At 49.8% G+C, this 23,074-nt stretch overlaps 1 protein-coding gene across 3 annotated transcripts in view; it reads right to left on the bottom strand.

Annotated features, from left to right (window-relative positions):
• The window catches only part of PTPRG (protein tyrosine phosphatase receptor type G), a 677,374-nt gene that overhangs the window by 36,849 nt on the left and 617,451 nt on the right, over positions 1-23,074 (bottom strand). For all 3 annotated transcript variants that reach the window (XM_036331715.1, XM_036331714.1, XM_036331716.1), the window contains 2 exons: positions 12,677-12,768; positions 892-983 (listed from right to left, as the gene is read on the bottom strand). In XM_036331715.1, coding sequence (XP_036187608.1) covers positions 892-983; positions 12,677-12,768 — 184 coding nt within the window. The remainder of the gene's footprint in view (positions 1-891; positions 984-12,676; positions 12,769-23,074) is intronic.

Genomic DNA, 23,074 nt, shown 5'->3' on the forward strand with positions numbered 1-23,074 from the left:
TCTCCATTTTCAGTAGAAATGAGACAGAGGGAGGAACTGACTTGCCCGGAAAGCTAGCAGACAGCTGAGCTGCCATGAACACTTGGCCTCCTCGGCACAGCTCCTGCTGCCAGGGATGTGCCTAGCGCGGCGCCTCGGTGGGGAAAAGGGCAGTCTAGTCTGTTTAATCGCTCCCATCGCCACCCTGTCACTGTGAACTGGCAGGGACCCCAGAGCTGGCAGGCGGCTGCGCGCTGCGCGCTACCTTCTTTCCTGCACCCAGTGCTGGAGCCAGACGCCTGTTAGCCGGCTCCTCTCCCAGGATTCCTAGTCCAGGCAGCACCCACCTGCGCAGGCCTCCCTCGCCGTGACCCCAGCACTTTCAAAGATGAAGTTAATCATTCATTTTCCCCAACTTTAGGATGTAGGTGACACTGGGGCCATTTTAGAAAAGAGGATGCTGGGATCAGAGACGCAGTGACTGGCCCAAGGGTGGCACAGCTCATTACGGGTGGAGCCAGCATCGCGATCCTCAGATTCCCAATCTGCAGGCCCCGCCACAGCTGTGCACCCTGGACATCCCCGGTGGGAGCGGGGGGGGGGGGGGGGGGGGGGAGGAGCCCTGTCCTTGTGGTGGCTGCCGCCCACTTAGGATTAAAGTGAAGACGGAGCCCGAGTTCGCCTTTCCACCTCTCAGCCTGTTCTTTCACGGAAGTGTGTGTTGGGGACATGTGACACCTAATTTTTATTCAGGAAAGAATGCCTGTGAAAATGTAAGTGTAAGGAGAAAAAGAAAACGATACACGATTTCTGCTTTCCTCATGGTTATGCTTGAAGTCCATGCGTTTCAGGTTTACAAAAACCCCTGTAAAATGAGAATGAGGTCTCTGGACACTTCACTCTGAAACATACCTCAAAATCCTCGGAGAAGCCGTGCTGGTTATTGGAATAGAGCTCCCCGATGTGTTTCACAAACTGTTTGACCGGGATGGCCTCCATGTCATCTGGGAATAGAATGACACTCAGAGTCACACACCTATCTCCGCAGAACAAGCAGCACCGGTAAGGGGGGCGGAGGACAAATGTGTGGTTTTTGGAAGGAGTGACACCACGTGTCACCTGGAATAGATGTCCTGAGACAAGCATCGGGGTTCACTTTCTGTTAGGGCCTCACTGCGATTTTGAATGTTTATGGTTAAATACGGTTTTTTAAAAAGGTACATTTAACAAATCATAGTTAAATTGCCACACACTCTTAACTAAAGGTCTGATCTTATCAAGGGTACCTATTAGTCAAGACAGTTTATCACAACCTCGTTGGTTTGTTTGTTTTTTTTTAAATTGCTATTCAATGGGGCCCAGCTTGAAGTTGGGGCGATTTAAGTTCTATTTGCAATCTCTGCAGGCTAAGCAATCTATAGACACATTACAGATAGATGCCACGTACAAGCTGCCTTAGGGTTCAATGCCATCTATGTTAAGTATTCAAGATTTTAGTTCAAGACAGCTGTGTCCACACGATGCCAAGTAATCAGTTTGGCTGAAGTAATGGGAGTTTTTTGGTGCCGACAGCCTAGGTATGGATTCAGGAGGAATCCACGTTCCAATTTGTTTTGTTGTCACTCCACGAGGGTGCTCTCAGTTCCTGACCCACGTGTGCTTCAAGCTGCTTTACCCAGATCCCGGCCGATGCCGGAGGGCCCTGGAGAAACTGCCACGCCCCGAGAACCAGAGCTCCCCAACCTCTCCCCTCCCCCACCAATATTTCCTTTAAAAAAGACTCCGCTGAATTTGAGATAAACAACAGACATGACATTTACTTTATTCAGAGTGAAAGATCTTTGGCAAACGCACAAACATCTAAACTGCCACAGATGCTTTTCTTAGCAAAGGGTATGAAGATCTGTATGTGTAAATGGGTCCTACTTTGGCAAGAATGTTAGAGATCCGGGCCTGACAATCTGATTTCCCTTCATCTGGTGACAGCTAACATGGACTATGTCATTCCTCCTCTCCTTTCTCTCTCGAGAGCAAAGCTCCAGGGTGGCTTTTTGCATCTATTGACATTTTCAAACTTGAATCATTCTTACGCGGAAAATAGCATCTCTTATAGTTCGTTAAAGGAAGGTGATTTATGTGTTCATACTCCAAACTGCTTAGCACAAGAGATGCTGCTTGTCAAACAGGTGCTGCTCTGTAAGCACACATTCCTTCTGTGTGAACAATTAAAGACCTAATCATTTTAATAGGCCACCTTACGAAAAAATTGCCAAGTTATTTACCAATATTTCAGGATTGAAGCTGTTCATGAATATGCAATCACGTTGCACGCCCAAGAAATCTATAGCTCCGTGATGATGTAACCGGCATTAGCTAAGTAAGCAGAGCCAAAATGTTTCCCCAGAATATTTAGCAGAATGCACAGTTAAAAAACTGTTTCCCACATTATCTGATCAGTTCACTTAAAATGTTCAGAAGTAAGCAAATTCTAAAATAATGATCAAATGGCAAGTAAGTTAGCCTGGGTTGAAAAAGGGGTTAATTATGTACAAAATTGGAGAGTCTCTAAAAGATTAACCCAAGAATAAGCTCATCTTCAAACAAGAGGCAAAATAAGTGAGATGGCATGCATCTAGCCCCTCAAACGCTCCCGGACACAGACTCCAGCATTTCTCTCCGGTTCACTGTGAAATGGGACATTCCTGTTTCCGAGGGCAGAGTGTCGTTGTTAATAGTGTAATAGGTGGAGGACAATGACAGGTTAGGACTGTAGATTCCTAACAAAGTCATGGTGCCGTGACCGAGCACACGGACTCTAGTTCAAAATAAGAAAAAACCATGTTAGCTTTAGAGCTATTTTACTCCGCAAGGGACAAGCCACAGCAGTTTAGAGGTCACAGCCTCCCTCAAGTCATTAAAACCATGCTTTAATGTTAACAGGCCTTTTCCCCCCTGCAAAGTGCTCATCTGTAACATCCAGGCTAATGCCATCCATGCCCAGGAACCAGGCTGCCCTCTGCCCCAGGGCTCAGCACGCTCATCCTGGCAAGAGAAGACTCACTAGCCTCTCCAATTCGCTCCTTTATCCAGGGAAGTCTAACCACTTCCCTCGGGTTTCCAGGCATCACCAGAGACACCACGAAACTGGCAGACAGATAGACACACACAGACACACACACAGGCGCACACCCCACATATACGCTGTACTGGCCACCGTCAGCTACCCAGATAACGCATTATTTGTCTTTTAATCAAGACAAATGAAACGGAGGGGGCATAAATCTTGTTTCTCGATATTAAGATGAATATAAGGCTATGACTAATTAGAAGTCCTAATAGTTTCCCTCTTACACAGTTTTTCTATTAAATGTCTTTCAGCACGAGCCAGATAATTATGAAATTGCTGTTTCCAGCAGAAGGCCAGGCAATTAGGGCATCATCATCACAGACCTGAGCTCCTCGATTTTCATCTGGAAAGACCCCCTCCCCTGTTCCAGGAACACATCCATCCGAAAGATGTTATTGCCACCGAAACATCTGAGTTCCATCAACGAGTGCAGAGACTATTAGGCAAAGCCATGGACCAGGTGCTTTCTGTGCCCTTGTATGTAGCACATGCATTGACATGTATGGTTTGCACACTCACCTTAGAGTGGAGAGACAAGCTCAGAAAGATTAACTGAAGGCTGCAGTATGGCTGCAAAAGCTGGCCACCGACCCAAGGCCCAGACCCTCCGGCTCAGAGAGACCAGGTATGTCAGAGTGAATGGGAGCCCCCGGCTGAGGCACTGACTGAGCACCCAGGACTCAGCCAGAGGGAAGTGGGTGGCCTCTGCCCAAGGGAACCTTTGTGTGGGAAAGTGAATGCGGGGCCTGCATTTAACCACATGGTGAGGACAGAAGTGCCATCAAAGGAATGGAGCTGGTGGCTCAGGTGAGGGTGCCTGTCCCCGATGCAGTGGTGGCTCAGTCAGGTGAGGGTGCCTGTCCCTGATGCAGTGGTGGCTCAGTCAGGTGAGGGTGCCTGTCCCCGATGCAGTGGTGGCTCAGTCAGGTGAGGGTGCCTGTCCCCGATGCAGTGGTGGCTCAGTCAGGTGAGGGTGCCTGTCCCCGATGTAGTGGTGGCTCAGTCAGGTAAGGGTGCCTGTCCCCGATGCAGTGGTGGCTCAGTCAGGTGAGGGTGCCTGTCCCCGATGCAGTGGTGGCTCAGTCAGGTAAGGGTGCCTGTCCCTGATGCAGTGGAGGCTCAGTCAGGTGAGGGTGCCTGTCCCCGATGCAGTGGTGGCTCAGTCAGGTGAGGGTGCCTGTCCCTGATGCAGTGGAGGCTCAGTCAGGTGAGGGTGCCTGTCCCCGATGCAGTGGTGGCTCAGTCAGGTGAGGGTGCCTGTCCCTGATGCAGTGGTGGCTCAGTCAGGTGAGGGTGCCTGTCCCTGATGCAGTGGAGGCTCAGTCAGGTGAGGGTGCCTGTCCCTGATGCAGTGGTGGCTCAGTCAGGTGAGGGTGCCTGTCGCTGATGCAGTGGTGGCTCAGTCAGGTGAGGGTGCCTGTCCCTGATGCAGTGGTGGCTCGGTCAGGTGAGGGTGCCTGTCCCTGATGCAGTGGAGGTTCAGTCAGGTGAGGGTGCCTGTCCCTGATGCAGTGGTGGCTCAGTCAGGTGAGGGTGCCTGTCGCTGATGCAGTGGTGGCTCAGTCAGGTGAGGGTGCCTGTCCCTGATGCAGTGGTGATGGGGGAGAAATGGAGACCAAGAGCTGAATGGAATCCCAGTGAGGATGCTCGCACTAAACACCTGCCCCACAGGAGATTGTTACGGTCTGAGGCAGTCGGTATAAAGAGAAGGCAGCCACCATTTATTAACCCTCATTGGCTGCCAGGGGCTGTGCCACATGCTTTTTCATAGATTTATCTTCGTAACAACTAGGCAAAGGGGACCTTGCTATCCTCCCATCACACACAAGGAAATCAAGGGGACTTGTTCCAGTGACACCATCACTCAGTGGTAGAGCTGAGATTCGAATCAGGTGCCCTGAGCCCAAACCTGCGCTCCTATGTGCCGAGGTTCACTCTCCAAGCCCCACGGCGTCAAGGAAAAGCGAGGCATGAGAACAGCTCAGCAACCTGGTGAAACGGTACTTTATAATTTTGTGCCAAAAGTTTTACTTACTGGATTTTCACATCACAAAGGTATATTCCATTAGGCAAAAATGGGGCTGCTACTGTCAGCACGAAAGCACCCCACTATAAAGTGTTTGAGTGTCTGCTGCAAATCAGCACCTGCCGTGGGCTTGCTATGAAATGATACTATTTATACTTTTCCCCAGATTTTGGCCCTTTGAGGTAGGAACTAAAGCTGTAGGAAGAGGCCTTTTATTTTGGCCAGTCGGCAACAAAAGCCCCGTGGACCACTTCTGAGGAAGTTGAGATTGACCTCTGGTCCGCAGGCCCCGAAGGCAGGGGCAAGCACTCCTCACAGAAGGTGCCGAAGCCCAGGGTTCTCAGGAGGAAAACGAGGGCGGAGAAGCGTGACCGCAAACGCAGCAGGGAGGGAAATAAGGAAAAGTGGATTTGAACACACAAAGAAAGCTGGTTCCAAAACCTGCGGCCAGGTCCCTGCTGTGCTCCCACGTTCAAGGCCATGGGGGGACGCGCCCGGACTCCGTCTATGCTTCTAGCCGCTCGCGTGTGCTGAAATTGCCGGTCATCAAGCACAAGTGGAAAACCTTAGCTTTCTTGTTGGCAGTTTTCGAAAGGAAGTATCAGCCACCCGGGGGGGCACTGCCAAGGCCCAGCCCGGGACACCTCCAGGAGGCGCTCCAGCCTGTGAGTCAGTGACCTCCTGCAGCTGCCCTGCTGCCCGCCACGGTGACAGACACGCCCGAGAGCCGGGCACAGAGGCGGGGGGTGCCCACCTCTGTGCGACTCCCCTTCTGCATCTCTAAAATGGGGGAAATGACAGGACCGAACAGAGTGGCATGAAAAGCGAACTAGATAACAGAAGTACTTGTAAGAGCGCTGGGCCTTTAGCAAATACGTAATGATTTGTGATTTACTGTTCGGTGCTAATGGCTTTATGCGTATGACCCCCTGAGATCTAGGGGCTGTCATCACCTTCATTTAATAGATGGGGAAATGGGCTCAGAGCCTAAGGTGCTGAGCCAAGGATGGGGTCAAAGCTGACCCCAGGGCTGGCTTCTTCCACCCGATAGACCCCTTTAGACCTTCAACTGAAAATACATGGTTAGCCCTGAGCAGTGGTTAAAGCGTTTGCCTGTGCACCAAAGAGTCGAAGGTTTGATTCCCGGTCAAGGACACATACATGGTTGCAGGTTCAATCCCCAGCCCCATGAGGTGCGTGCGGGAGGCAACCAATCAATGTGTCTCTCTCACATCGATGTTTCTTTCTCTCTCTCTCCTCCTTCCCTTCCTTCCACTTTCTCTAAAAATCAATGGAAAAATATCCTCGGGTGAGGAGTAACAAAACAACAAAAAGGAAAATACATGGGTAGAGAGGGCAGAGAACCCATGGTTAGAGAGGGCAGTGAGCTGCCTGGGCTGCCTGCTGCAGGGCTGTTGAGCACATGTTCCTGCTTGCTTACTCGGGCAGTGTGTGGGTCTATCATTACCATTTAGAGTCCAAGGGGCTAAGTCGCTCACTTGGTGATCACTCTCTGTCAAGTTCACGTAGCCCGTAGTGGTTCCCTCAGCCCCACTCCAAATTCCAGCCAACCTGTCCGTGGGGAGAACCTACAAAGTCCCAGCACAATGCGTGGCCGAGGTCACTCCTGCTCGGACCCTCCCCACACCACGTCCCAGGACCCGGCTGTGAGCAGACAGCGTTACCCGCTCCTCTAGTGGACAGACCTCAAACGTAGGAACGCAGTGTCCTTCTTGCCTCCCCCTGCGCCCCAAGGCCACGCTCAGGCCTCGCTGTGCCGGTAATACCTCTGTATCCATTTAGGAAGATACGGCAACTATGAAACACGGGACGTTACCGAGATTTCAGTCTCTGAGTCAGTACACAACAAGTGGATTTTTGTCCGGACTCTCAGGAGGCAAGGAGTGTTGGGAGATGGGAACATTTTATTTCCTGCCATAAAAAGAAATCTCTTTTCATTTGTTACACAGTGAAGTCAATAAAGAAAGGCTTCCTTATAGTCAAAAGACCAATGAATCTTCTTTGGAGATAATCTCTTCTTAAATAAAATATGCCAACAAGGTTGGCTTAAACTGCACGTTTAAAACCCTTTTATATGCTGGCACCCTGCCGAAGCCGGGGACCTTCCATTAAAGTCTGTTTTAACTACCAGAGAGGCACGAACCACTTCTGGATTTCTAAGCTACTGGCTAGCAACAACATTTTGTACTGTAATGCTCTTAGTAGACAGTGAGATTTTCTAACTTCCAGAGAAAAGCATAAGCTAAGTTCTGATTTTAAAAAGCTATATATGATGAAAGTGTAAAGGAATAAGTAATATAATATAGTGAATAGCCCCACCAGGAAGGCTCAGTGGTTGAGTGTCGACCCATGAACCAGGAGGTCATGGTTCGATTCCTGGTCAGGGCACATGCCGAGGTTGTGGGCACATCCCCAGTAGGGGGTGTGCAGGAGGCAGCTGATCGATGATTCTCATCATTGATGTTTTTATCTCTCTATCCCTCTCCCTTCCTCTCTGTACAAAAATCAATAAAATATATATTTTTAAAAAATATTATGTTTTTATTGATTTCAGAGAGAGGAAGGGAGAGAGAGAGAGAATTAAAAACATCGATGAGAGAGAAACATCGATCAGCTGCCTTCTGCACACCCCCTACTGGGGATGTGCCCACAACCAAGGTACATGCCCTTGACTGGAATCGAACCTGGGACCCTTCAGTTCGCAGGCCGATGCTCTATCTGCTCAGCCAAACTGGTTACGGCAAAACATAATATTTTTTAAAAAAATACAGTGAATATAAGTTGTAGATGACATATGTACACCAGGCTTCATTAATAACTGCAGGGAAAATATTATTCAAGTTTACTGTTTGAAACAATATTCCCAGGTACAATTTAACTTATCTGGGGGAGGGAGGGCACTTTCCCCAAACATCACATAGGGAGGGAGCAGACACTGCAATTCCCAGTTTTCATGATAAAGAATTGATGTCACTTCTACAGTGATTGGAACGTGACCTCAAAAGCACTTCTTTCATGTTGGATAAATCCTGTTGCATTAGCCACCACATTTTACATAAGTGTAGGTGAGACCAGGATAAACTATCTATACTCTTATAAGACTATGTACACTGAAGAGTCTAAACTCCTCAATATGTTAAACTTTGTATAATTGATTAACTTAAAATTCTCAAAAATACCTATAGCCCTAGCCAGTTCGGCTCAGTGGATAGAGTGTCAGCCTGAGGACTGCAGGGTCCCAGGTTTGATTCTGATCAAGGGCACAGGCCCAGGTTGCAGGCTTAATCCCCAGTGGGGGGGTGGGGGTGGGGCGCAATGTAGGAGGCAGCCAATCAATGATTCTTTCTTATCATTGATGTTTCTCTCTCTCTCCCTCTCCCTTCGTCTCTGAAATCAATACAATTATTTTAAAAACCCCATAAACTGCTATCTGCAAGGGCTGAACTCTAGAAAGGTTAGCAAAGCTTTCCTTAACCATTTGTCTATTTTATTTTACTTCTCTGAAGTCAGCATAACTTACTGATTCTCCTTATGCTTTGGAATAGAAAGATCAGAGCTATTTATTTACGAATTTTAACCACAGCAGAATCATCCCAAAATTGCTGATTTAATGTCTAGATTTAGTCAACATTCAACATGTTTATGAATCCTCCTGGAGTCATTTAAATCACACAGGGAATAAAAGTACTAGTGGGCTGAGTCTCTTCCTTAAGAAGGAAGAGAATAAAAATGACCAGAGAACAAAGGTAAGGGGAGAGGGTCTTTGATATGGAGGAAACTTTAACCAGTTAACTGCCACGATAGTTTGCATTTAAATACTAGTAAAAAAGGTCCGCTGCTTGCGTCTATAGACGCTTATGGCGTACAAATGGTTAACAGAAGGATGATGAATTCCAAGACAATGAACGAGAATTTAGTGCAGAAGCTGATGGTTAGTGTTAGTGAAAGTAAGGATAAGAACAACATAGAAAAAAACTACAGAATATTCACATTTTGAATTGAAGAGGCCTTGATTGAATGAAGAGATATCCAAAAGAGGAGCCCCAAGACCTGAGATCCGAGGACTGCCAAAACAGCACCCCAAGAGGCGGCCAGGCCATGTCTAAGCATCTGTGCCCCGAAGTCACAGAATTATAACGCTCTCTCTCCGCCATTTATCTATGTCACCTCGGCCACGTTAAATAACTCTGAGCCTCATTTTCTTCGCCTGTAAAACGGGGTATCACCTGCCCCAGTCTCTACAGGACCACAGTGCAAATAAACACAAAGCATGAAGTTGGTAAATGCTCAAATATTAGGTGGTGATGGTGATGTTTTCTAAAAAAAGGTTAAATATAAAGTAAGTTCTAGGAACAGAGTCCTGTATATTCCACATTCCACATTGCTGGCTCAGGAGCTCTATTTGGTAACAGTTTGGCACCTGAATTTTCAATCTTACCCTGTTGCACACATTTTTAACCAGTATGGTGATTCAGTTTCCAGGTAGTTGTCTAGGAATATATTTTTGAAAGTCAATTATAAAAATGAGGCATTCCAGTGGTATAATTAGTTGATAAATCTGGGCCTGTAGACCCATTATTAGGTTTTGGACAAGGATGAGATGTAACAGATCCAATGGGCAAAATTAGTATTCTATATGACCTCTATAAATAGCCTATTTTTGGAAACAAGAACAATGAGAAAATTCCCAAGGTAAATGATTTAAAATCATCCCAAGGAGGTCTCTATTAGAAAAAAGTTGGATTGAGAGTTTTAACAGAATGAAAATAACTCAGAAATTTCTTTAAATTGTGTGTTTTTCTTATAATTAATTTCCTCATGTAAGAGAGAGTTTGTACTGTAATAACCAGAAGAAACCACAAGAATAAAGAGAATAATGATGGTTAAAGTGCTTCATAAATTACATTTTATAAATTTAATTATTATTATTTTTAAATATGTTTTATTGATTTTTTACAGAGAGGGAGGGAGAGGGAGAGAGAATCAGAAACATCGATGAGAGAGAAACATCGATCAGCTGCCTCCTGCACACCTCCTACTAGGGATGTGCCTGCAACCAAGGTACATGCCCTTGACCGGAATCGAACCTGGGACCTTTCAGTCCACAGACCGATGCTCTATCCACTGAGCCAAACCGGTTAGGGCAATTGTTATTATTTTTTAATATATTGATTTCAGAGAGGAAAGGAGAGGGAGTCAGAGATAGAATCATGGATCGGCTGCCTCCCGCACGCCCCCTACCTGGGCTTGTGCCCTGACGGGGAATGGAACCTGTGAACCTTCCCAGTCAAGGGTGAAACGAGTTTGCCCAGGCACCTCTTCATAGTTAGGAAGGCTCTTCTACCTGGGAAAACAGAGAGGGGAATCTCTCTTGGTTTCACTAGGCAGGTCCTTGACCACCACCCTGCATTACAGCGAAGGCCATTCATCTTTACAAGCGTGCAAGAACTTGTCAAGGACACATCTACGATGCCAACTGAGGTACAGCCGAGCACAGGGATCCCCCAGTCAGTGGAGAATTTGAAGACGTTTTATTCCCATGTGCTACAGTGGGTAAGAACTGGCAGAAAGCCGTGTTTAAGGAAGGTCTTTGGGTTGAATTTTACTTGGTCATGAATAGGGAGCTGGGACATGAACCAGAAAAGATTCAAAAGTGTCTCTGGTCTAAGATTCCTCCGAGGTGTGGATGGCAAGGCAGGCATGACTGATGGCATGTCCTAGGATCCTGGGGGGTTCAGAAGCCTAAAGCCCATGCCAAAGAGCGTGGCACGGTGGGCACTCCCAGTGGGGTTGGCACTCCCAGTGGGGGTGGCCAGTGTGAGGGGGATCCCAACCCGAGAACCCGTGAGAGCTGGCTCTCCAGGGCTGCGGGACCAACAGCACAGGGTCCAGCAGACACGGCTCACTGCGCCCAAGTGCTTTCGCTCATCACCCCCGGGGAGCCTTATCGCTGCCCCCAGTGCAGGTCGGGCAGGCAGCCTGCTCACTTCACAGATTCTGAGACCAAAGCTCAGAGAGGTGAGGTCGCTGACCGAAGGCCTCACGGTGGACACAGAGCTAGACCCTCGGTTTTCTGATTCCTAACCCCGTGGGAGAAGAAAATAAAAACGAAGGCTGCACAGGAAGTATCTCACCATTTAACCTTTGAACGGATTTCAACTGCACGGCTACCCAACAGCCGCCTGTCCCATGAATCAGTTCAGGGGAGAGAGGCTCCCAGGCACTTTCCCGAGGTCAACAGATATTCTCGGTGATGCAGGAGGAAAAGGCTTATCCTCACACGGCTGCATAGACCCGCAGGCCCGAAAGAACGACTTCCTCCCGGGTGGGAGCCTGACACCTCCTGCCTGCTCCCTCTCCTCTCAACGCCACAGTGCAGTTCCCTCCACCGTGAAGGAGGGGTACAGCCGAGAAGGACACGGGCTAACACAAGACGGATCCCGAGGCCACAAAATGGTCCGTGGAGAAGTTAATCAGAGACTTTCTGCTCCCCACTTGTTTCTGGGGGGACAGGCTTTGGTGAGAGAAGCTGACTAGATGGGGAGAACATGGCCAATTCCAACAACATCTAATGAGTAAGCACACGCAGACACATACAGGGCAGGGGAGGCCCCGACCGTGACTGCACCTGGTGAGGGTCTGCAAACAATAGCGGCCGTCCTCCCCGGTGCTCAGAGAACGGCTGACTGCCTCGGAGCTTCGCAGCTGTGGCTTTCCAGGAAGGTTTTCTGACATATTCTCTCTCTCTCTCTCTCTCTCTCTCTCTCTCTCTCTCTCTCTCTCCCCCCCCTCCGCCCCTCCTCTTTCTCTCACAGAGATAAAGAATGCCTACTATGTGCCAGGTATTCTTTTACACTAGGGAGACCCCACGTGCCTTTAGGAAGCTCTCCTAGAGTGGGGACACCTTCCAATCCCACAGGCTGCCCATCCGGCTCAGCCACTGTGGAACTCCTGCAGGGCTGCGCGTTTACCACAGGGCTGCCCCCCCCCCCACCCCCCGCACCCCTCGCCCTGACGGAGTGCTCGATCTTTCCACTGGAGGACAAATGAAATACATTCCAGACCAAGCCCGTACCCCTCGACCTCCACACAAACACCTTAAAGATCCCAAACTTCCAACTCTAACACAAATGACTTCAGAGTGAGGAATCACAGAAGGAAACTCAATCTTAAAAATGTATTGCACATTATGATTTTTAAAAAAATCTACACACAAATACCTATGAAAATGAGATTTGGTCCAAGTAGATTGCAAAAGTGTACGTTTCTCCTTTTCCTACCGTTCCCTCCCTCCCTCCTATGCATCTGGTCACAGTCACTTGTTCCTGGGAAGGAGGATTTCATCACTTAGCAGATACGTAAAAGGGCACAGATTTCATTAACTTGCCCCGAGTTAAGATCTCTGAAACTGAACAAGCGTCACCAGGCTGTGCAAATAATAACTTGTCGTGGCTGTCACGCACGGCGGAGAACAAAAGAGAGGAACAATTAGCCGCTGGAAAGAGGGGCAGGGTCGCACTCACCCGGGATGGGGATAATGGGGATGCTCTCATTGGGGACCACCCGAGGGGAGCTGCTGTCCTCCACGTAGAAGTGAGCCGTCTGGAAGCATTTTCTGTGCAGGAAAGAGAAACACATGCCCACAGTGAGACCAAAGAAATGCACTTTGTCCGAGCTCGTCATTGTTCAGTGCGCCCCTCGCAGACCTTCCAGCTTCCCAAGCCGCACAGCTCCCAGCAACAAAGTAACGAGCTACACAGAAGGACAGCATTCGCCCATTGGAAGAGCCCCAAACAGCTGATGAATATTTGCTTTGTATGATGCCTACCTATCCTGACAGTCAAAAGGGGGAGGCTTAGTAAGGAACCACTCAGAGGCAGGAAAACTTGGCTCGGATGGAGTCCACTTGCTCCACAAACTGCTAGGATTGACCCCACCACATGTCTACATCTGACATGTTACAGAGGAATAAGCTGCTATTCGACACCCCCAGCACCAAGTTCAAAACCACACTTTGAACCCTCCCAAACACAGTCATCACACAGCCACGGACACAATAGCACCACACTGTCCGGACTCTGCAAAGACTCCCAAAGCTGCAGACAGTTCCCTGAGGGGTCAGAGGGCTTGGGGGCGGGGGTGGGGGTGAGAAAACACTCAAAATCCGAGGTCCCCCGAGACAGATCGGAGATGAGGACCCAGCCCCCAAGTGTCCTCTGCGTGGCTGGTCTGCTCTGTTGTTACCTGTACTTCAGGCACAGCAGGGAGCACACACCGGTCATCGTGGGACGGGCAGCGCCAGAGAAGCCGCCGCGGCTCCCTCAGCCTCTGCTCTGATGCCGCGGCCTGGGCTTCCCAGCACCCACGTCACCGCTCACTGCGGCCCTAATGAGCTGCGGAAGCACAGGCTGAATATTTAATGAGGCTGCTCGGCGTGAATGGCTATTGTGACCAGGGAAGGGTCCCTGTTCATCTGGCGAGGGGCTGCACAATAGCGGACCCACTGCCGGGCCTTTCAGCCCAGCAGGCGGCCTCCGTCTGGTGCCCTGGCACTGGGATGCGTCCACCCAGCATCGCACGCCCGCCCATGCACACAGCACGGCCGCTGCGCTTCCCGTCCTCCAGCCCCAGGACCAAGGCAGCTTGTCTCCCGGGTTGACCTGCTCATCTAACCGAAGGTGACCTGGGATGCTTCTGTTGGGCACATTGTGTTCCTACGACGCCAGGGCGGGGGGGGGAGGGGTTCCGGGAGCTGGAAAATCCAACAGCTCTGTGCTGCCAGGTGGGAGGGGAGCCTCCGGGTCACACAGGTGTCACACCTCAGCTGTCATTCCACGCGCCGTCAGAGAGAGTCACGTCTCAGCGTGCAGTGGTTTTCTGTGAGCGGTGCCTCGTCTCAGATGGAAGAAAGCTCTGAGCGACTGTCCATCGGGCCCTGCTCTGGAGGCACCTGGACCCTGGTCCACACCCCTCGGGCCCTGCTCTAGAACAGCGGTTTTCAACCTGTGGGTCGCGACCGACCCCTTTGGGGGTCGAACGACCCTTTCACAGGGGTCGTCTAAGACCATCGGAAAACACATACATAATTACATATTGTTTTTGTGATGAATCACTATGCTTTAATTATGCTCAATTTGTAACAATGAAACTGGGGGTCACCACAACATGAGGAACTGTATTAAAGGGTCGCGGCATTAGGAAGGTTGAGAACCACTGCTCTAGAAGAACCTGGACTGCTGGTCCACACCCCTTGGGCCCTGCTCTGGAAGCACCTGGACTGCTGGTCCACACCCCTTGGGCCCTGTTCTAGAAGCACCTGGACTGCTGGTCCACTCCCCTTGGGCCCTGCTCTGGAAGCACCAAGACTCCTGGTCCACTCCCCTCGGGCCCTGTTCTAGAAGCACCTGGACTGCTGGTCCACACCCCTCGGGCCCTGTTCTAGAAGCACCTGGACTGCTGGTCCATGCCACACGGGGCTCTAACATACACCCTCCCACTCTTGGCACATGTCTCGGAAGACTGCTCTTACATAGCACTGAACAATAACATATTTCTCTGAATTACCTGGAATTGGTAATATAAACAACAAAACAAGTTTTCATCACTTGTTTAGCTGCCTTTACCTACATTTGGAAAATCAGTCAGGCTAACTTAAGCCCCAGGATGTGAAATGCACAAAATACTTTAGGCTTCCGGTGGTAATCTGCTGGGTGTGACCGTATAGAAAGCCACAAGAAAAAAAGTCCCATCATTTTGATGTTAGAAGTATATCTTCTGTTTCTAAATTCATAATAAAGTTCTCTATTCTTGAGTACTCCCTCCCCCCACCCAATTTGCACCATTTTCCAGAATGTAACATTAGAGTTAAAACACAGCTTATGGACTTCACACATGAACTAGAACTTTAACGACCCAGAGTCAGAGCTAAGAAAAAGCTGCTCTTGTTGAGATATCGGGACACTCAAAAGTATGTATTAACCCAAAGAAATGCTCTATGCCCCTGAAATGAACACCTCCCAATTTACCAGGCCACACTTCAACTAACAGAAAAACAGATCCCACAACAAAATAAGTCTTCCATGTCAGGACCAACATTTCTAAAACATAAAGCTGGGAGTAAAAAGGACCGGTACTGGCCAGGGAACTGTGGACCTCGTGTGGCTTAGAAAGGCTGCCGTGCACCGTCCATCTCTCCCTGGAAGAGGACGGTAGGCAGTGATCCGGTCTCCGTCACACGTGGACCCACAGGCTCCACTTTGGAGAAACCTGTGTGTACAAGAGCCAGCCACACTCCTGTGGCCCAGGTGCTGCTGGTCGTGGATTTTCCTGGAGCAGCAGGACTGTGGCTGCAGCGAGGAGCATGGCCTGGGGCTGAGGGTAGAGGCAGCCGGCTCTCCACAGCTGCACCTCATGCCTGGCGCACGCCCGCCTCCCGGGACCAGCAGGGCTGGTGCGGGCACCTAACCCCACAACCTTGGGGGAGACGTCTGCCCTTAGAAAAAGGTGTCCGCGGACTCGGGGAACACTCATTCAGCTCCCACTGCACAGCAGCTGCCCAGGAGCCTTAAAACCACTTCCTAAAACAAGTAATTTAGAAAGAGTTCTCTACATCACACACAATCTGTGCAGAGAAGGTCTACTGGAATTATCCTAAATCCTCTCACAGTGAGCATCATATTAACATTTTGGGAAATATTGCTCCACACTTTTCCTGATTTATTGACTATTTCTTGATCACTGACAATGAGGTGCAAAAGGCCCCTGCCCACATGGTGCATGTGCGCCTTCTCTCTCTCTCTCTCTCTCTCTCTCTCTCTCTCTCTCTCTCTCTCTCTCACACACACAAACACACACACACACACACACACACACACACACACACACACACACACACACACAAACATGTAAAGTTTCAGTTAAGTTGTGGTTATCAACCAGCAGTGCTCAACTCTTTGGTTTGGGGAGCGTTAAAAATACAAATGTGAAGGGATCAAGCAGTACACATTGGTAGTTACAGAATAATCACAGGGATGTAGATTGCAGCACATAATATGGTAACTTGTATGGGGCCAAATGCTTCTGGTGCTTGCCCACATTTGGCCAACATATTACATCTATGTGCATCCCTCAGAAAGTTCTAAGCAGCAAGATGGAAACCAGCTTTCCATGTTACTGTCCATTCATTCCTCCCTTCTTAGAAAACCTCATGGGCTCCGTATTTTATGATTTCTAAGACAGGCTTGCTGGGAGTCAGGAGGGACATGTGCGATATTCTCTCCGGTACCTGATCAAGCCAACGTGCACTATGCTTGCAGCTCCCTGGTCGCCAGTCTACGCCCCATGACTGAAGGCCCAGACCACAGGGTGCCGGAGGGCTTGGAGGGAGGGGTGTGGTCCATGGATCAATCTGGCTTCTACAAAGCCCACGGACACTTTATGCTTACAGTTGTGAATAGTTGGTCTTTGACTGAAATTTCTAAAAGTAATCTTTTCATTCTTTCACTAGGGAGGTATTCTGAAGAGAGATCCTTTCTCAAAAATAAGAAATTCTGCACTTGAAAGAGCACAGCACACCCCAGAGTGCATCCTCTAGTCCAGCGGTTCTCAAACTGTGGGTCGCAACCCCTATGGTGGTTGAACGACCCTTTCACAGGGGTCGCCTAAGACCATCCTGCATGTCAGATATTTACATTATGATTCATAACAGTAGCAACATTACAGTTATGAAGTAGCAACGAAAATAATTTTATGGTTGGGTCACAACATGAGGAACTGTATTTAAAGGGTCAGAAGGTTGAGAACCACTGCTCTAGTCGGATGCAGTAAACAGCGCCCAAACCAGTAAAGCCATCAGCGTCAATTCCCCGGGCTCTGCCCTGGGGCACGCACTATGCCAGCACGTGACAGGCCCTGATGACAAATCACATACATAGACAGACAGACAGACAGACACACACACACACACACACACACACCCGCAGCTGCTGACAGTGCTTTCTAAGCATTCGTAAGTACTCAAGTTACAGAGGCTTCCTAGTCACACGAAATGCAGCAAACTACAAAGACAAGCAGGGACCCTCCAGGCCCCACCGCCTCCTCACTTCCCCGGGAACCCGACACACTCTCAGGAATGAACAAACTTCTGCACAGACTTTCCTGCTGCTGCTCCTGTTTTCCAGGTACCTGCTCAGATGCCCTCTGGAATGTCCTAATGATTGTCCTCCTTCCATCCCTTCCCGCCCCTCCAACAAGAATCTGGGGACAATTCAGGTGGCTGATACTTTTCAGAATCAAAAAGTGCTGATCCCGAGCCCAGAAAGCCAGTCCTGGAAATGTCTGGACCGCCACTTGGCTCCTCCAGGGGGGCTTCCCATCCTGTGACCAGGAGGGGGTTCTGAGGTCTACAGACATGCGGGTCAAAACGCACATCCCTCTGGCGAGCCTGAGAGGTCAGTGTCCTCAGCCAGGGTGCATGGCTTACGGCAGCACTGCCCTCGCCGTCACCGTGACTGCTGGGCGTGACCAGAGCAGGATCCCAACACAATTCCTAGGCTCCCACGGAAGCCACGGCTACAGAAGAACCGAGGGCTGACATAAGGGTTAGAAACCAAGGCACCATCTTCACATTGAGCTCAGTGGGTTCGGAGTCACATCAGGGTGACAAGGTGTTTGTCAGGGCTGTGCCGCTCACAATGCTAATTGCAGACCAGGACGGGGAGTTGGCTGAGCGGCTGCTGAATCTTAATTAAGCAATCTTAACTGATTTATAGACTGCCCTCATTTAAATGTGCCGTGGCACACCTGCTAATACTCCCATTTACTCCCCGGCTGTGGAGCACAGGAATCACATTAATATTTACTTTTGTAAATGGATCTGCTGGAGTAAACCATGTATGAACGAGAGCCACTTGCAAACAGACGCTGAAACCGCTCTCATGCCTTCGAGGGAGACAACGGTGCTGAGTTAGGAAGACGCGGATTACTCATTAGGGCAAAACATTTCCAGAAACTGAAGCGCCAAGGACAACAATAGGAGGAAAAGGCTGTGAGTGTTTTGGCTTTTTGTTCCTCTTTTTCAATTGATTTTAGAGAGAGGAAGGGAGAGAGAAACATCAATAGGTTGCCTTCCGACCGGGGAATGGACCTACAACCTGGCAATGTGCCCTGACCGGCAATCGAACCCGCCACCTTGTGGCGCACACAGGACCAATGCTCCAACCAACTGAGCCACCTGCCAGGGCTTGCTGGGCTTTTCTTCAAAGAGGAGTAACTGCGTGAAATAACTCGGGTCCTGCTTGGAAAGCGAGTTCTGAGTTGAGATTTTTCACGTGCAGCCACGCATGTGCTGTTACGTCTCCTCACTGTTGGTTAAATGACTTTGTGGCTCAGTGTGCACTTGCAGTGTCTTTTTCAGGAAGGAATCGTCCACAAAGAGAAGTCAGAGCGGTCCTCTCATCTGCATACTGCCCAAACCATTAAAGGGACATGTGAGCTGACAACTATGAATGTGCGTCTGGGGATAACCAAATGACACATTTCACGTGAGGGCTGAGCTGGAGGCCCTGGGACATCTGGCTGTCATACCTTGGACACACAGGGCTTGTCAGATGTGAGGAGATGAAGGGGGGAGGGAAGGGGAAGCGGACAAAATGAGATGCATGGGGTGTGAGAGGACACAGATACCAGATGAGGAAAAAACACTTCAAAATACCGGATCTCACATGGGAGGAGAGACGCCCAGTCCACTGCGTCACCCCTGGGAGTGACAACAATCGGATTCCCGCAGTGAGAGTTTCATAGGAGGATACGAACTGTCGGCAACGAACAGCTCAGGAAAGCGGGAGAAAATGAACAAATCATATACGCATAAGAAGTCTCGGGCAACATACGTTCTCACTAAGCATGAAGCTTGCCACGAAGTCCTTGCAGGCACCTGGGAGTGACCGAAGTCCTGGCCATACTTTCCAGGGAATCAAAGACCAAGTGCCTGAGCGGGACGTTCTGACATGACAGCTGGCTCTGAGCAGTGAGCTCTGGACAGCCCGTCCCAGGGCTCCCAGCTGTGGGCAGAAAAGACGGCTTGCAGGCGGGGCTTCCGGGGAGTGTGTGTAGTGGGGTTTCGGGGGTCTCCCACACTCAGTCAGGACCCTGGAGTGCTCTGACTTTCTGACTGAGGCCTGAGGGCTCCTCCAGCTCATCCTGCCACTGTTTGAGGGCACGGACACAACCCCCCACTAACTGGGGAGGGAAATGAGGGCCTGATGGCCCCACTCGTTTTGGGCCGGCGGTGGGAAATGGAAATGCACAGATGACTCCGTATCCATAGCTGAGAATGGCCTGGTAAGAAACCGTTGGCAACTGCGTATTTCGTTAGCATACTGACTGAGATAAGTCAGTCAGACGTGCGCGCTCAGTGCTATTTTGAGGAGGATTTACGTGCCTCCTCACTCGGCAGCCCCAGATTGTAGCACTTTTTAAATACTTGGGACCATCTGGGGGAAAAAGTTGATTCACATATGACACCATTAACCAGGTTATATTCCAAATGATTTAAGAAGTTAATATTAAAATTTGAAACCATAAAAGTACCTGAAAGAAAAAGTAACCTCTAACTTTCTAATGAAGACTCAGAAAAAAAATTTATGGAGACATCTGACTCTATACAAGCAGCAGCATAAACACAGTCAAAAGGGATTAGGAAAGGGCTTTTGCAACCATACTGCTGACGATGGATATCTCTCTCGATTAGAAAAAGACCAAGAACGCAAAAGGAGAATGAGCAAAAGACAAACAGTTTACAGCAGTGGTTCTCAACCTTGGCTGCACATTGGAATCATCTGGGAATCTTGTTGAAATCCTGATTTCTGGCCAGAACCGGTTTGGCTCAGTGGATAGAGCGTTGGCCTGCGGACTGAAGGGTCCCGGGTTCGATTCCGGTCAAGGGCATGTACCTTGGTTGCGAGCACATCCCCAGTAAGGGGGCATGCAGGAGGCAGCTGATCGATATTTCTCTCTCATTGATGTTTCTGGCTCTCTATCCCTCTCCCTTCCTCTCTGTAAAAAATCAATAAAAAATATATTTTAAAAAAATCCTGATTTCTGGGCCTCATCCTCCGGAAATTCTGTTTCTTTGTTACTAATGAGGAGGCCCAGAAATCAGGATTTTAACAAGATTCCCAGGTGATTCTAATGTGCAGCCAAGGTTGAGAACCACTGGTTTACAGCAAAAGGAAGACAAATGACCCACACATGAGAGTTGCTCCACCTCACTCATCACTGAGAGCAAACACACTGAAGCTACACTGAGACACCACTTTTTTTCACCACCGAGGTGAGCAAGAACACCAAAGCCTGACAGTGCCCAGCGCTGGGGAAGCTGCTCGGAACAGGCAGGCTCCTGCGTCTCTGATAGAGGCCGCCTCGGTAACCCACCCCGGGGGGGGGGGGGGGCAGTATGGCGCCATCCATCCAGCCGGTGTGACTCAGTGGATAGAGTATTGGCCTGCAGGCTGAAGGGTCCCAGGTTCGATTCCGGTCAAGGGCACCTGCCCGGGTTGCGGGGGTCAATCCCCTGTAGGGGATGTGCAGGAGGCAGCCAATCAATGATTCTCTCTCATCACTGATGTTTCTATCTCTCTCCACCACTCCCTTCCTCTCTGAAATAAATTTAAAAAAATATTAAACATGCTTTCATTAAGAAAAAAAGAGTAAAATGCATGTGGCTTGTGACACCGCCAGTGTCTTGCATTTATCCTACAGTTGGACTTATCTATTTGAAAATGACACATAAAGTCATTCACCAGGGTACTGTTTGCGATAACGAAAGACTGCCAACAACCACAATGACAGCCGCAGGGGACGGGTTAAGTCCATCACCACACCTCTGTGCAGAGGAACAGCAGGCTTCTGTGGAAATGAATGCCAAACTGCCCGTGCCCAGGGGAGAACTCCACGTGCACGTGAAAGGAGGTCTGTGGCAGTGAGCGAGCGCTGTGCCGTGTAGAGAAGGGGATACGGGTTCATACAGGGCGGGCACAGTAGGCTTAGAGTTGTTCTGTGGAAGTAATACAATAACTAATAAATAATAATACAAGAATGTACTGTTTAGAGCACTCACAGCTGGAAGCCAACTTCTGCCCTGCCCCAATTGGGGCGCACACACATGGCTAGAAGAACAGACAGCCCACTAGTAGAGGCGGTCACCTGTCTGCGAGGAGGCGGGGGCAGGACGGTGGGTGGCGGGGTGGAGCTCTAGGGACATAGATATAATTTTAAGCGTCTTCCTTTTTGAGCTGTGTCTAGTACTAACTATTCAAAATTTAACAACTTTTTGAAAAATTAAATACTTGGGTCTGCTTTCTTCTGCCTCCTGGGGGATCATCGGCTACTACTTCTTGCAGCCCGGTCCTCCCGCGTGGGAGAGGATTAGGCAAGTGAGGTTCGACCGACAAAGGGGCCAGTGGGTACCGCCCTTGGGGACGTGTACGTGGACTTGGCAACAGCTATTTTAAGTGTTTGCAGGTTTAAACATTTAGGCGGCTTTTGAGGCTCTTCTCCTGGTTCCCTGCCACAGTGTGGACGGAGACACAGGCCTGGAGAGGAAGGGAGAGTGGACACAGGAGTGCCTCCCTCCCGCACCCCAGCCTCCCGCAGCGCCTGGTGGAGGAGGAAACGGCCCCTGTCTGAAGGCTTTCCCCAGAGCAGTGGAGGATGGACCTGGGCCAGGAGGCAGCCACGGAAGCTCCTGGGCATGGTGGGGGCGGCAGGGGTGGGTGGGTGGGTGGTGTTCAGTGCACAGAGCCCTCAGGAGGAACGAGGGCTGTGGCTCTGGAGGAAGACAGCCCGGCCGGGTAGCTGCATAAGGAAGAGCGGAGACTGGGGGCAGGATCTGGAGTGGTAGTCACAGAGCGCGGCGCTGTGCGAAGGGTCAGGGCTCAGGAGAGACCGCCTAAGCGGGAGGCCCAGCCGAGGACTTCTCAGAGCCTCAGCTTCCTCGTCTTCTCAGTGGGGTCATCTGTTCCACACACGAAGCATTTTACGTTCCTGACCTCACTCAGAGAAGGAACTATCATTAGACCCATTTTCGAGATGAGGAAATTGAGGCCCGGAGGGCTTTGGTAAGTTGCTCAAGGTCACAGAGCCAGGAAGAGCTGCAGTTAGATCCCATGTCTCTGGAGCTAAAGTCGGTCCTTCTGAGCTACTACATTACAGAAGGAAATGACATGACTCACAGCCGGGTGGGTTCTATAGACACTCTGGTGGGTTCCCGAGAGGGTTCTCAATTGCTAGACCTACAAGAAAGGTGCTTCCCCCAAGCCTCTGAGGCACGATGCCAGAGGGACTGAGCCACTGTAACAAAAGACAGCCCCTCAGGACCGCAAGCACAGCGACAGCAAGCCCACCCCTGCTCCTGGGCCAGCACGTCCACGGGAGGGAATACAGTCCCCGGCCATGGCATCATTCCCGGAGAGGACTTAGAAATCGGGTTGAGTTACAGTAAAAAAACTCATTACATTCATAACGGACTAAGCACGAAAGTTAGGCATCGACGTGATGTCCAAGGTTCTCTCTGTTAAGATTCGATCTCTGACTCTAAAGCTATACAGAGGGGTTTCTATTTCTGTTTTCGCCCTTGGTGCTTTGAAAATGGATTAGACACTGAAGACTTCAGTAAGTAAAGAGAGGTCATAGAAAGAAGAGTGGTGTCACAGTGTCAGAGGCTACTGCCTCCCCCGCGAGGCCGGAACGTCCCCGTGCAGCGCAAAGAAGACAGAGCAGAGTCCACCTTCCATAGTTCTGTACGATACCCCTGAGATCTCAGGGGTAGACCTGATTATAGCGGGTGGACAGTGAACATTTCACCAATAATCTGATTTACCTGCAGATTTTACATGGAGACAAATCATTCCATGTAAAAATTC

Source organism: Myotis myotis, unplaced genomic scaffold (genome assembly GCF_014108235.1).
Source record: "Myotis myotis isolate mMyoMyo1 unplaced genomic scaffold, mMyoMyo1.p scaffold_m19_p_13, whole genome shotgun sequence".
Lineage (NCBI taxonomy): Eukaryota > Metazoa > Chordata > Mammalia > Chiroptera > Vespertilionidae > Myotis > Myotis myotis.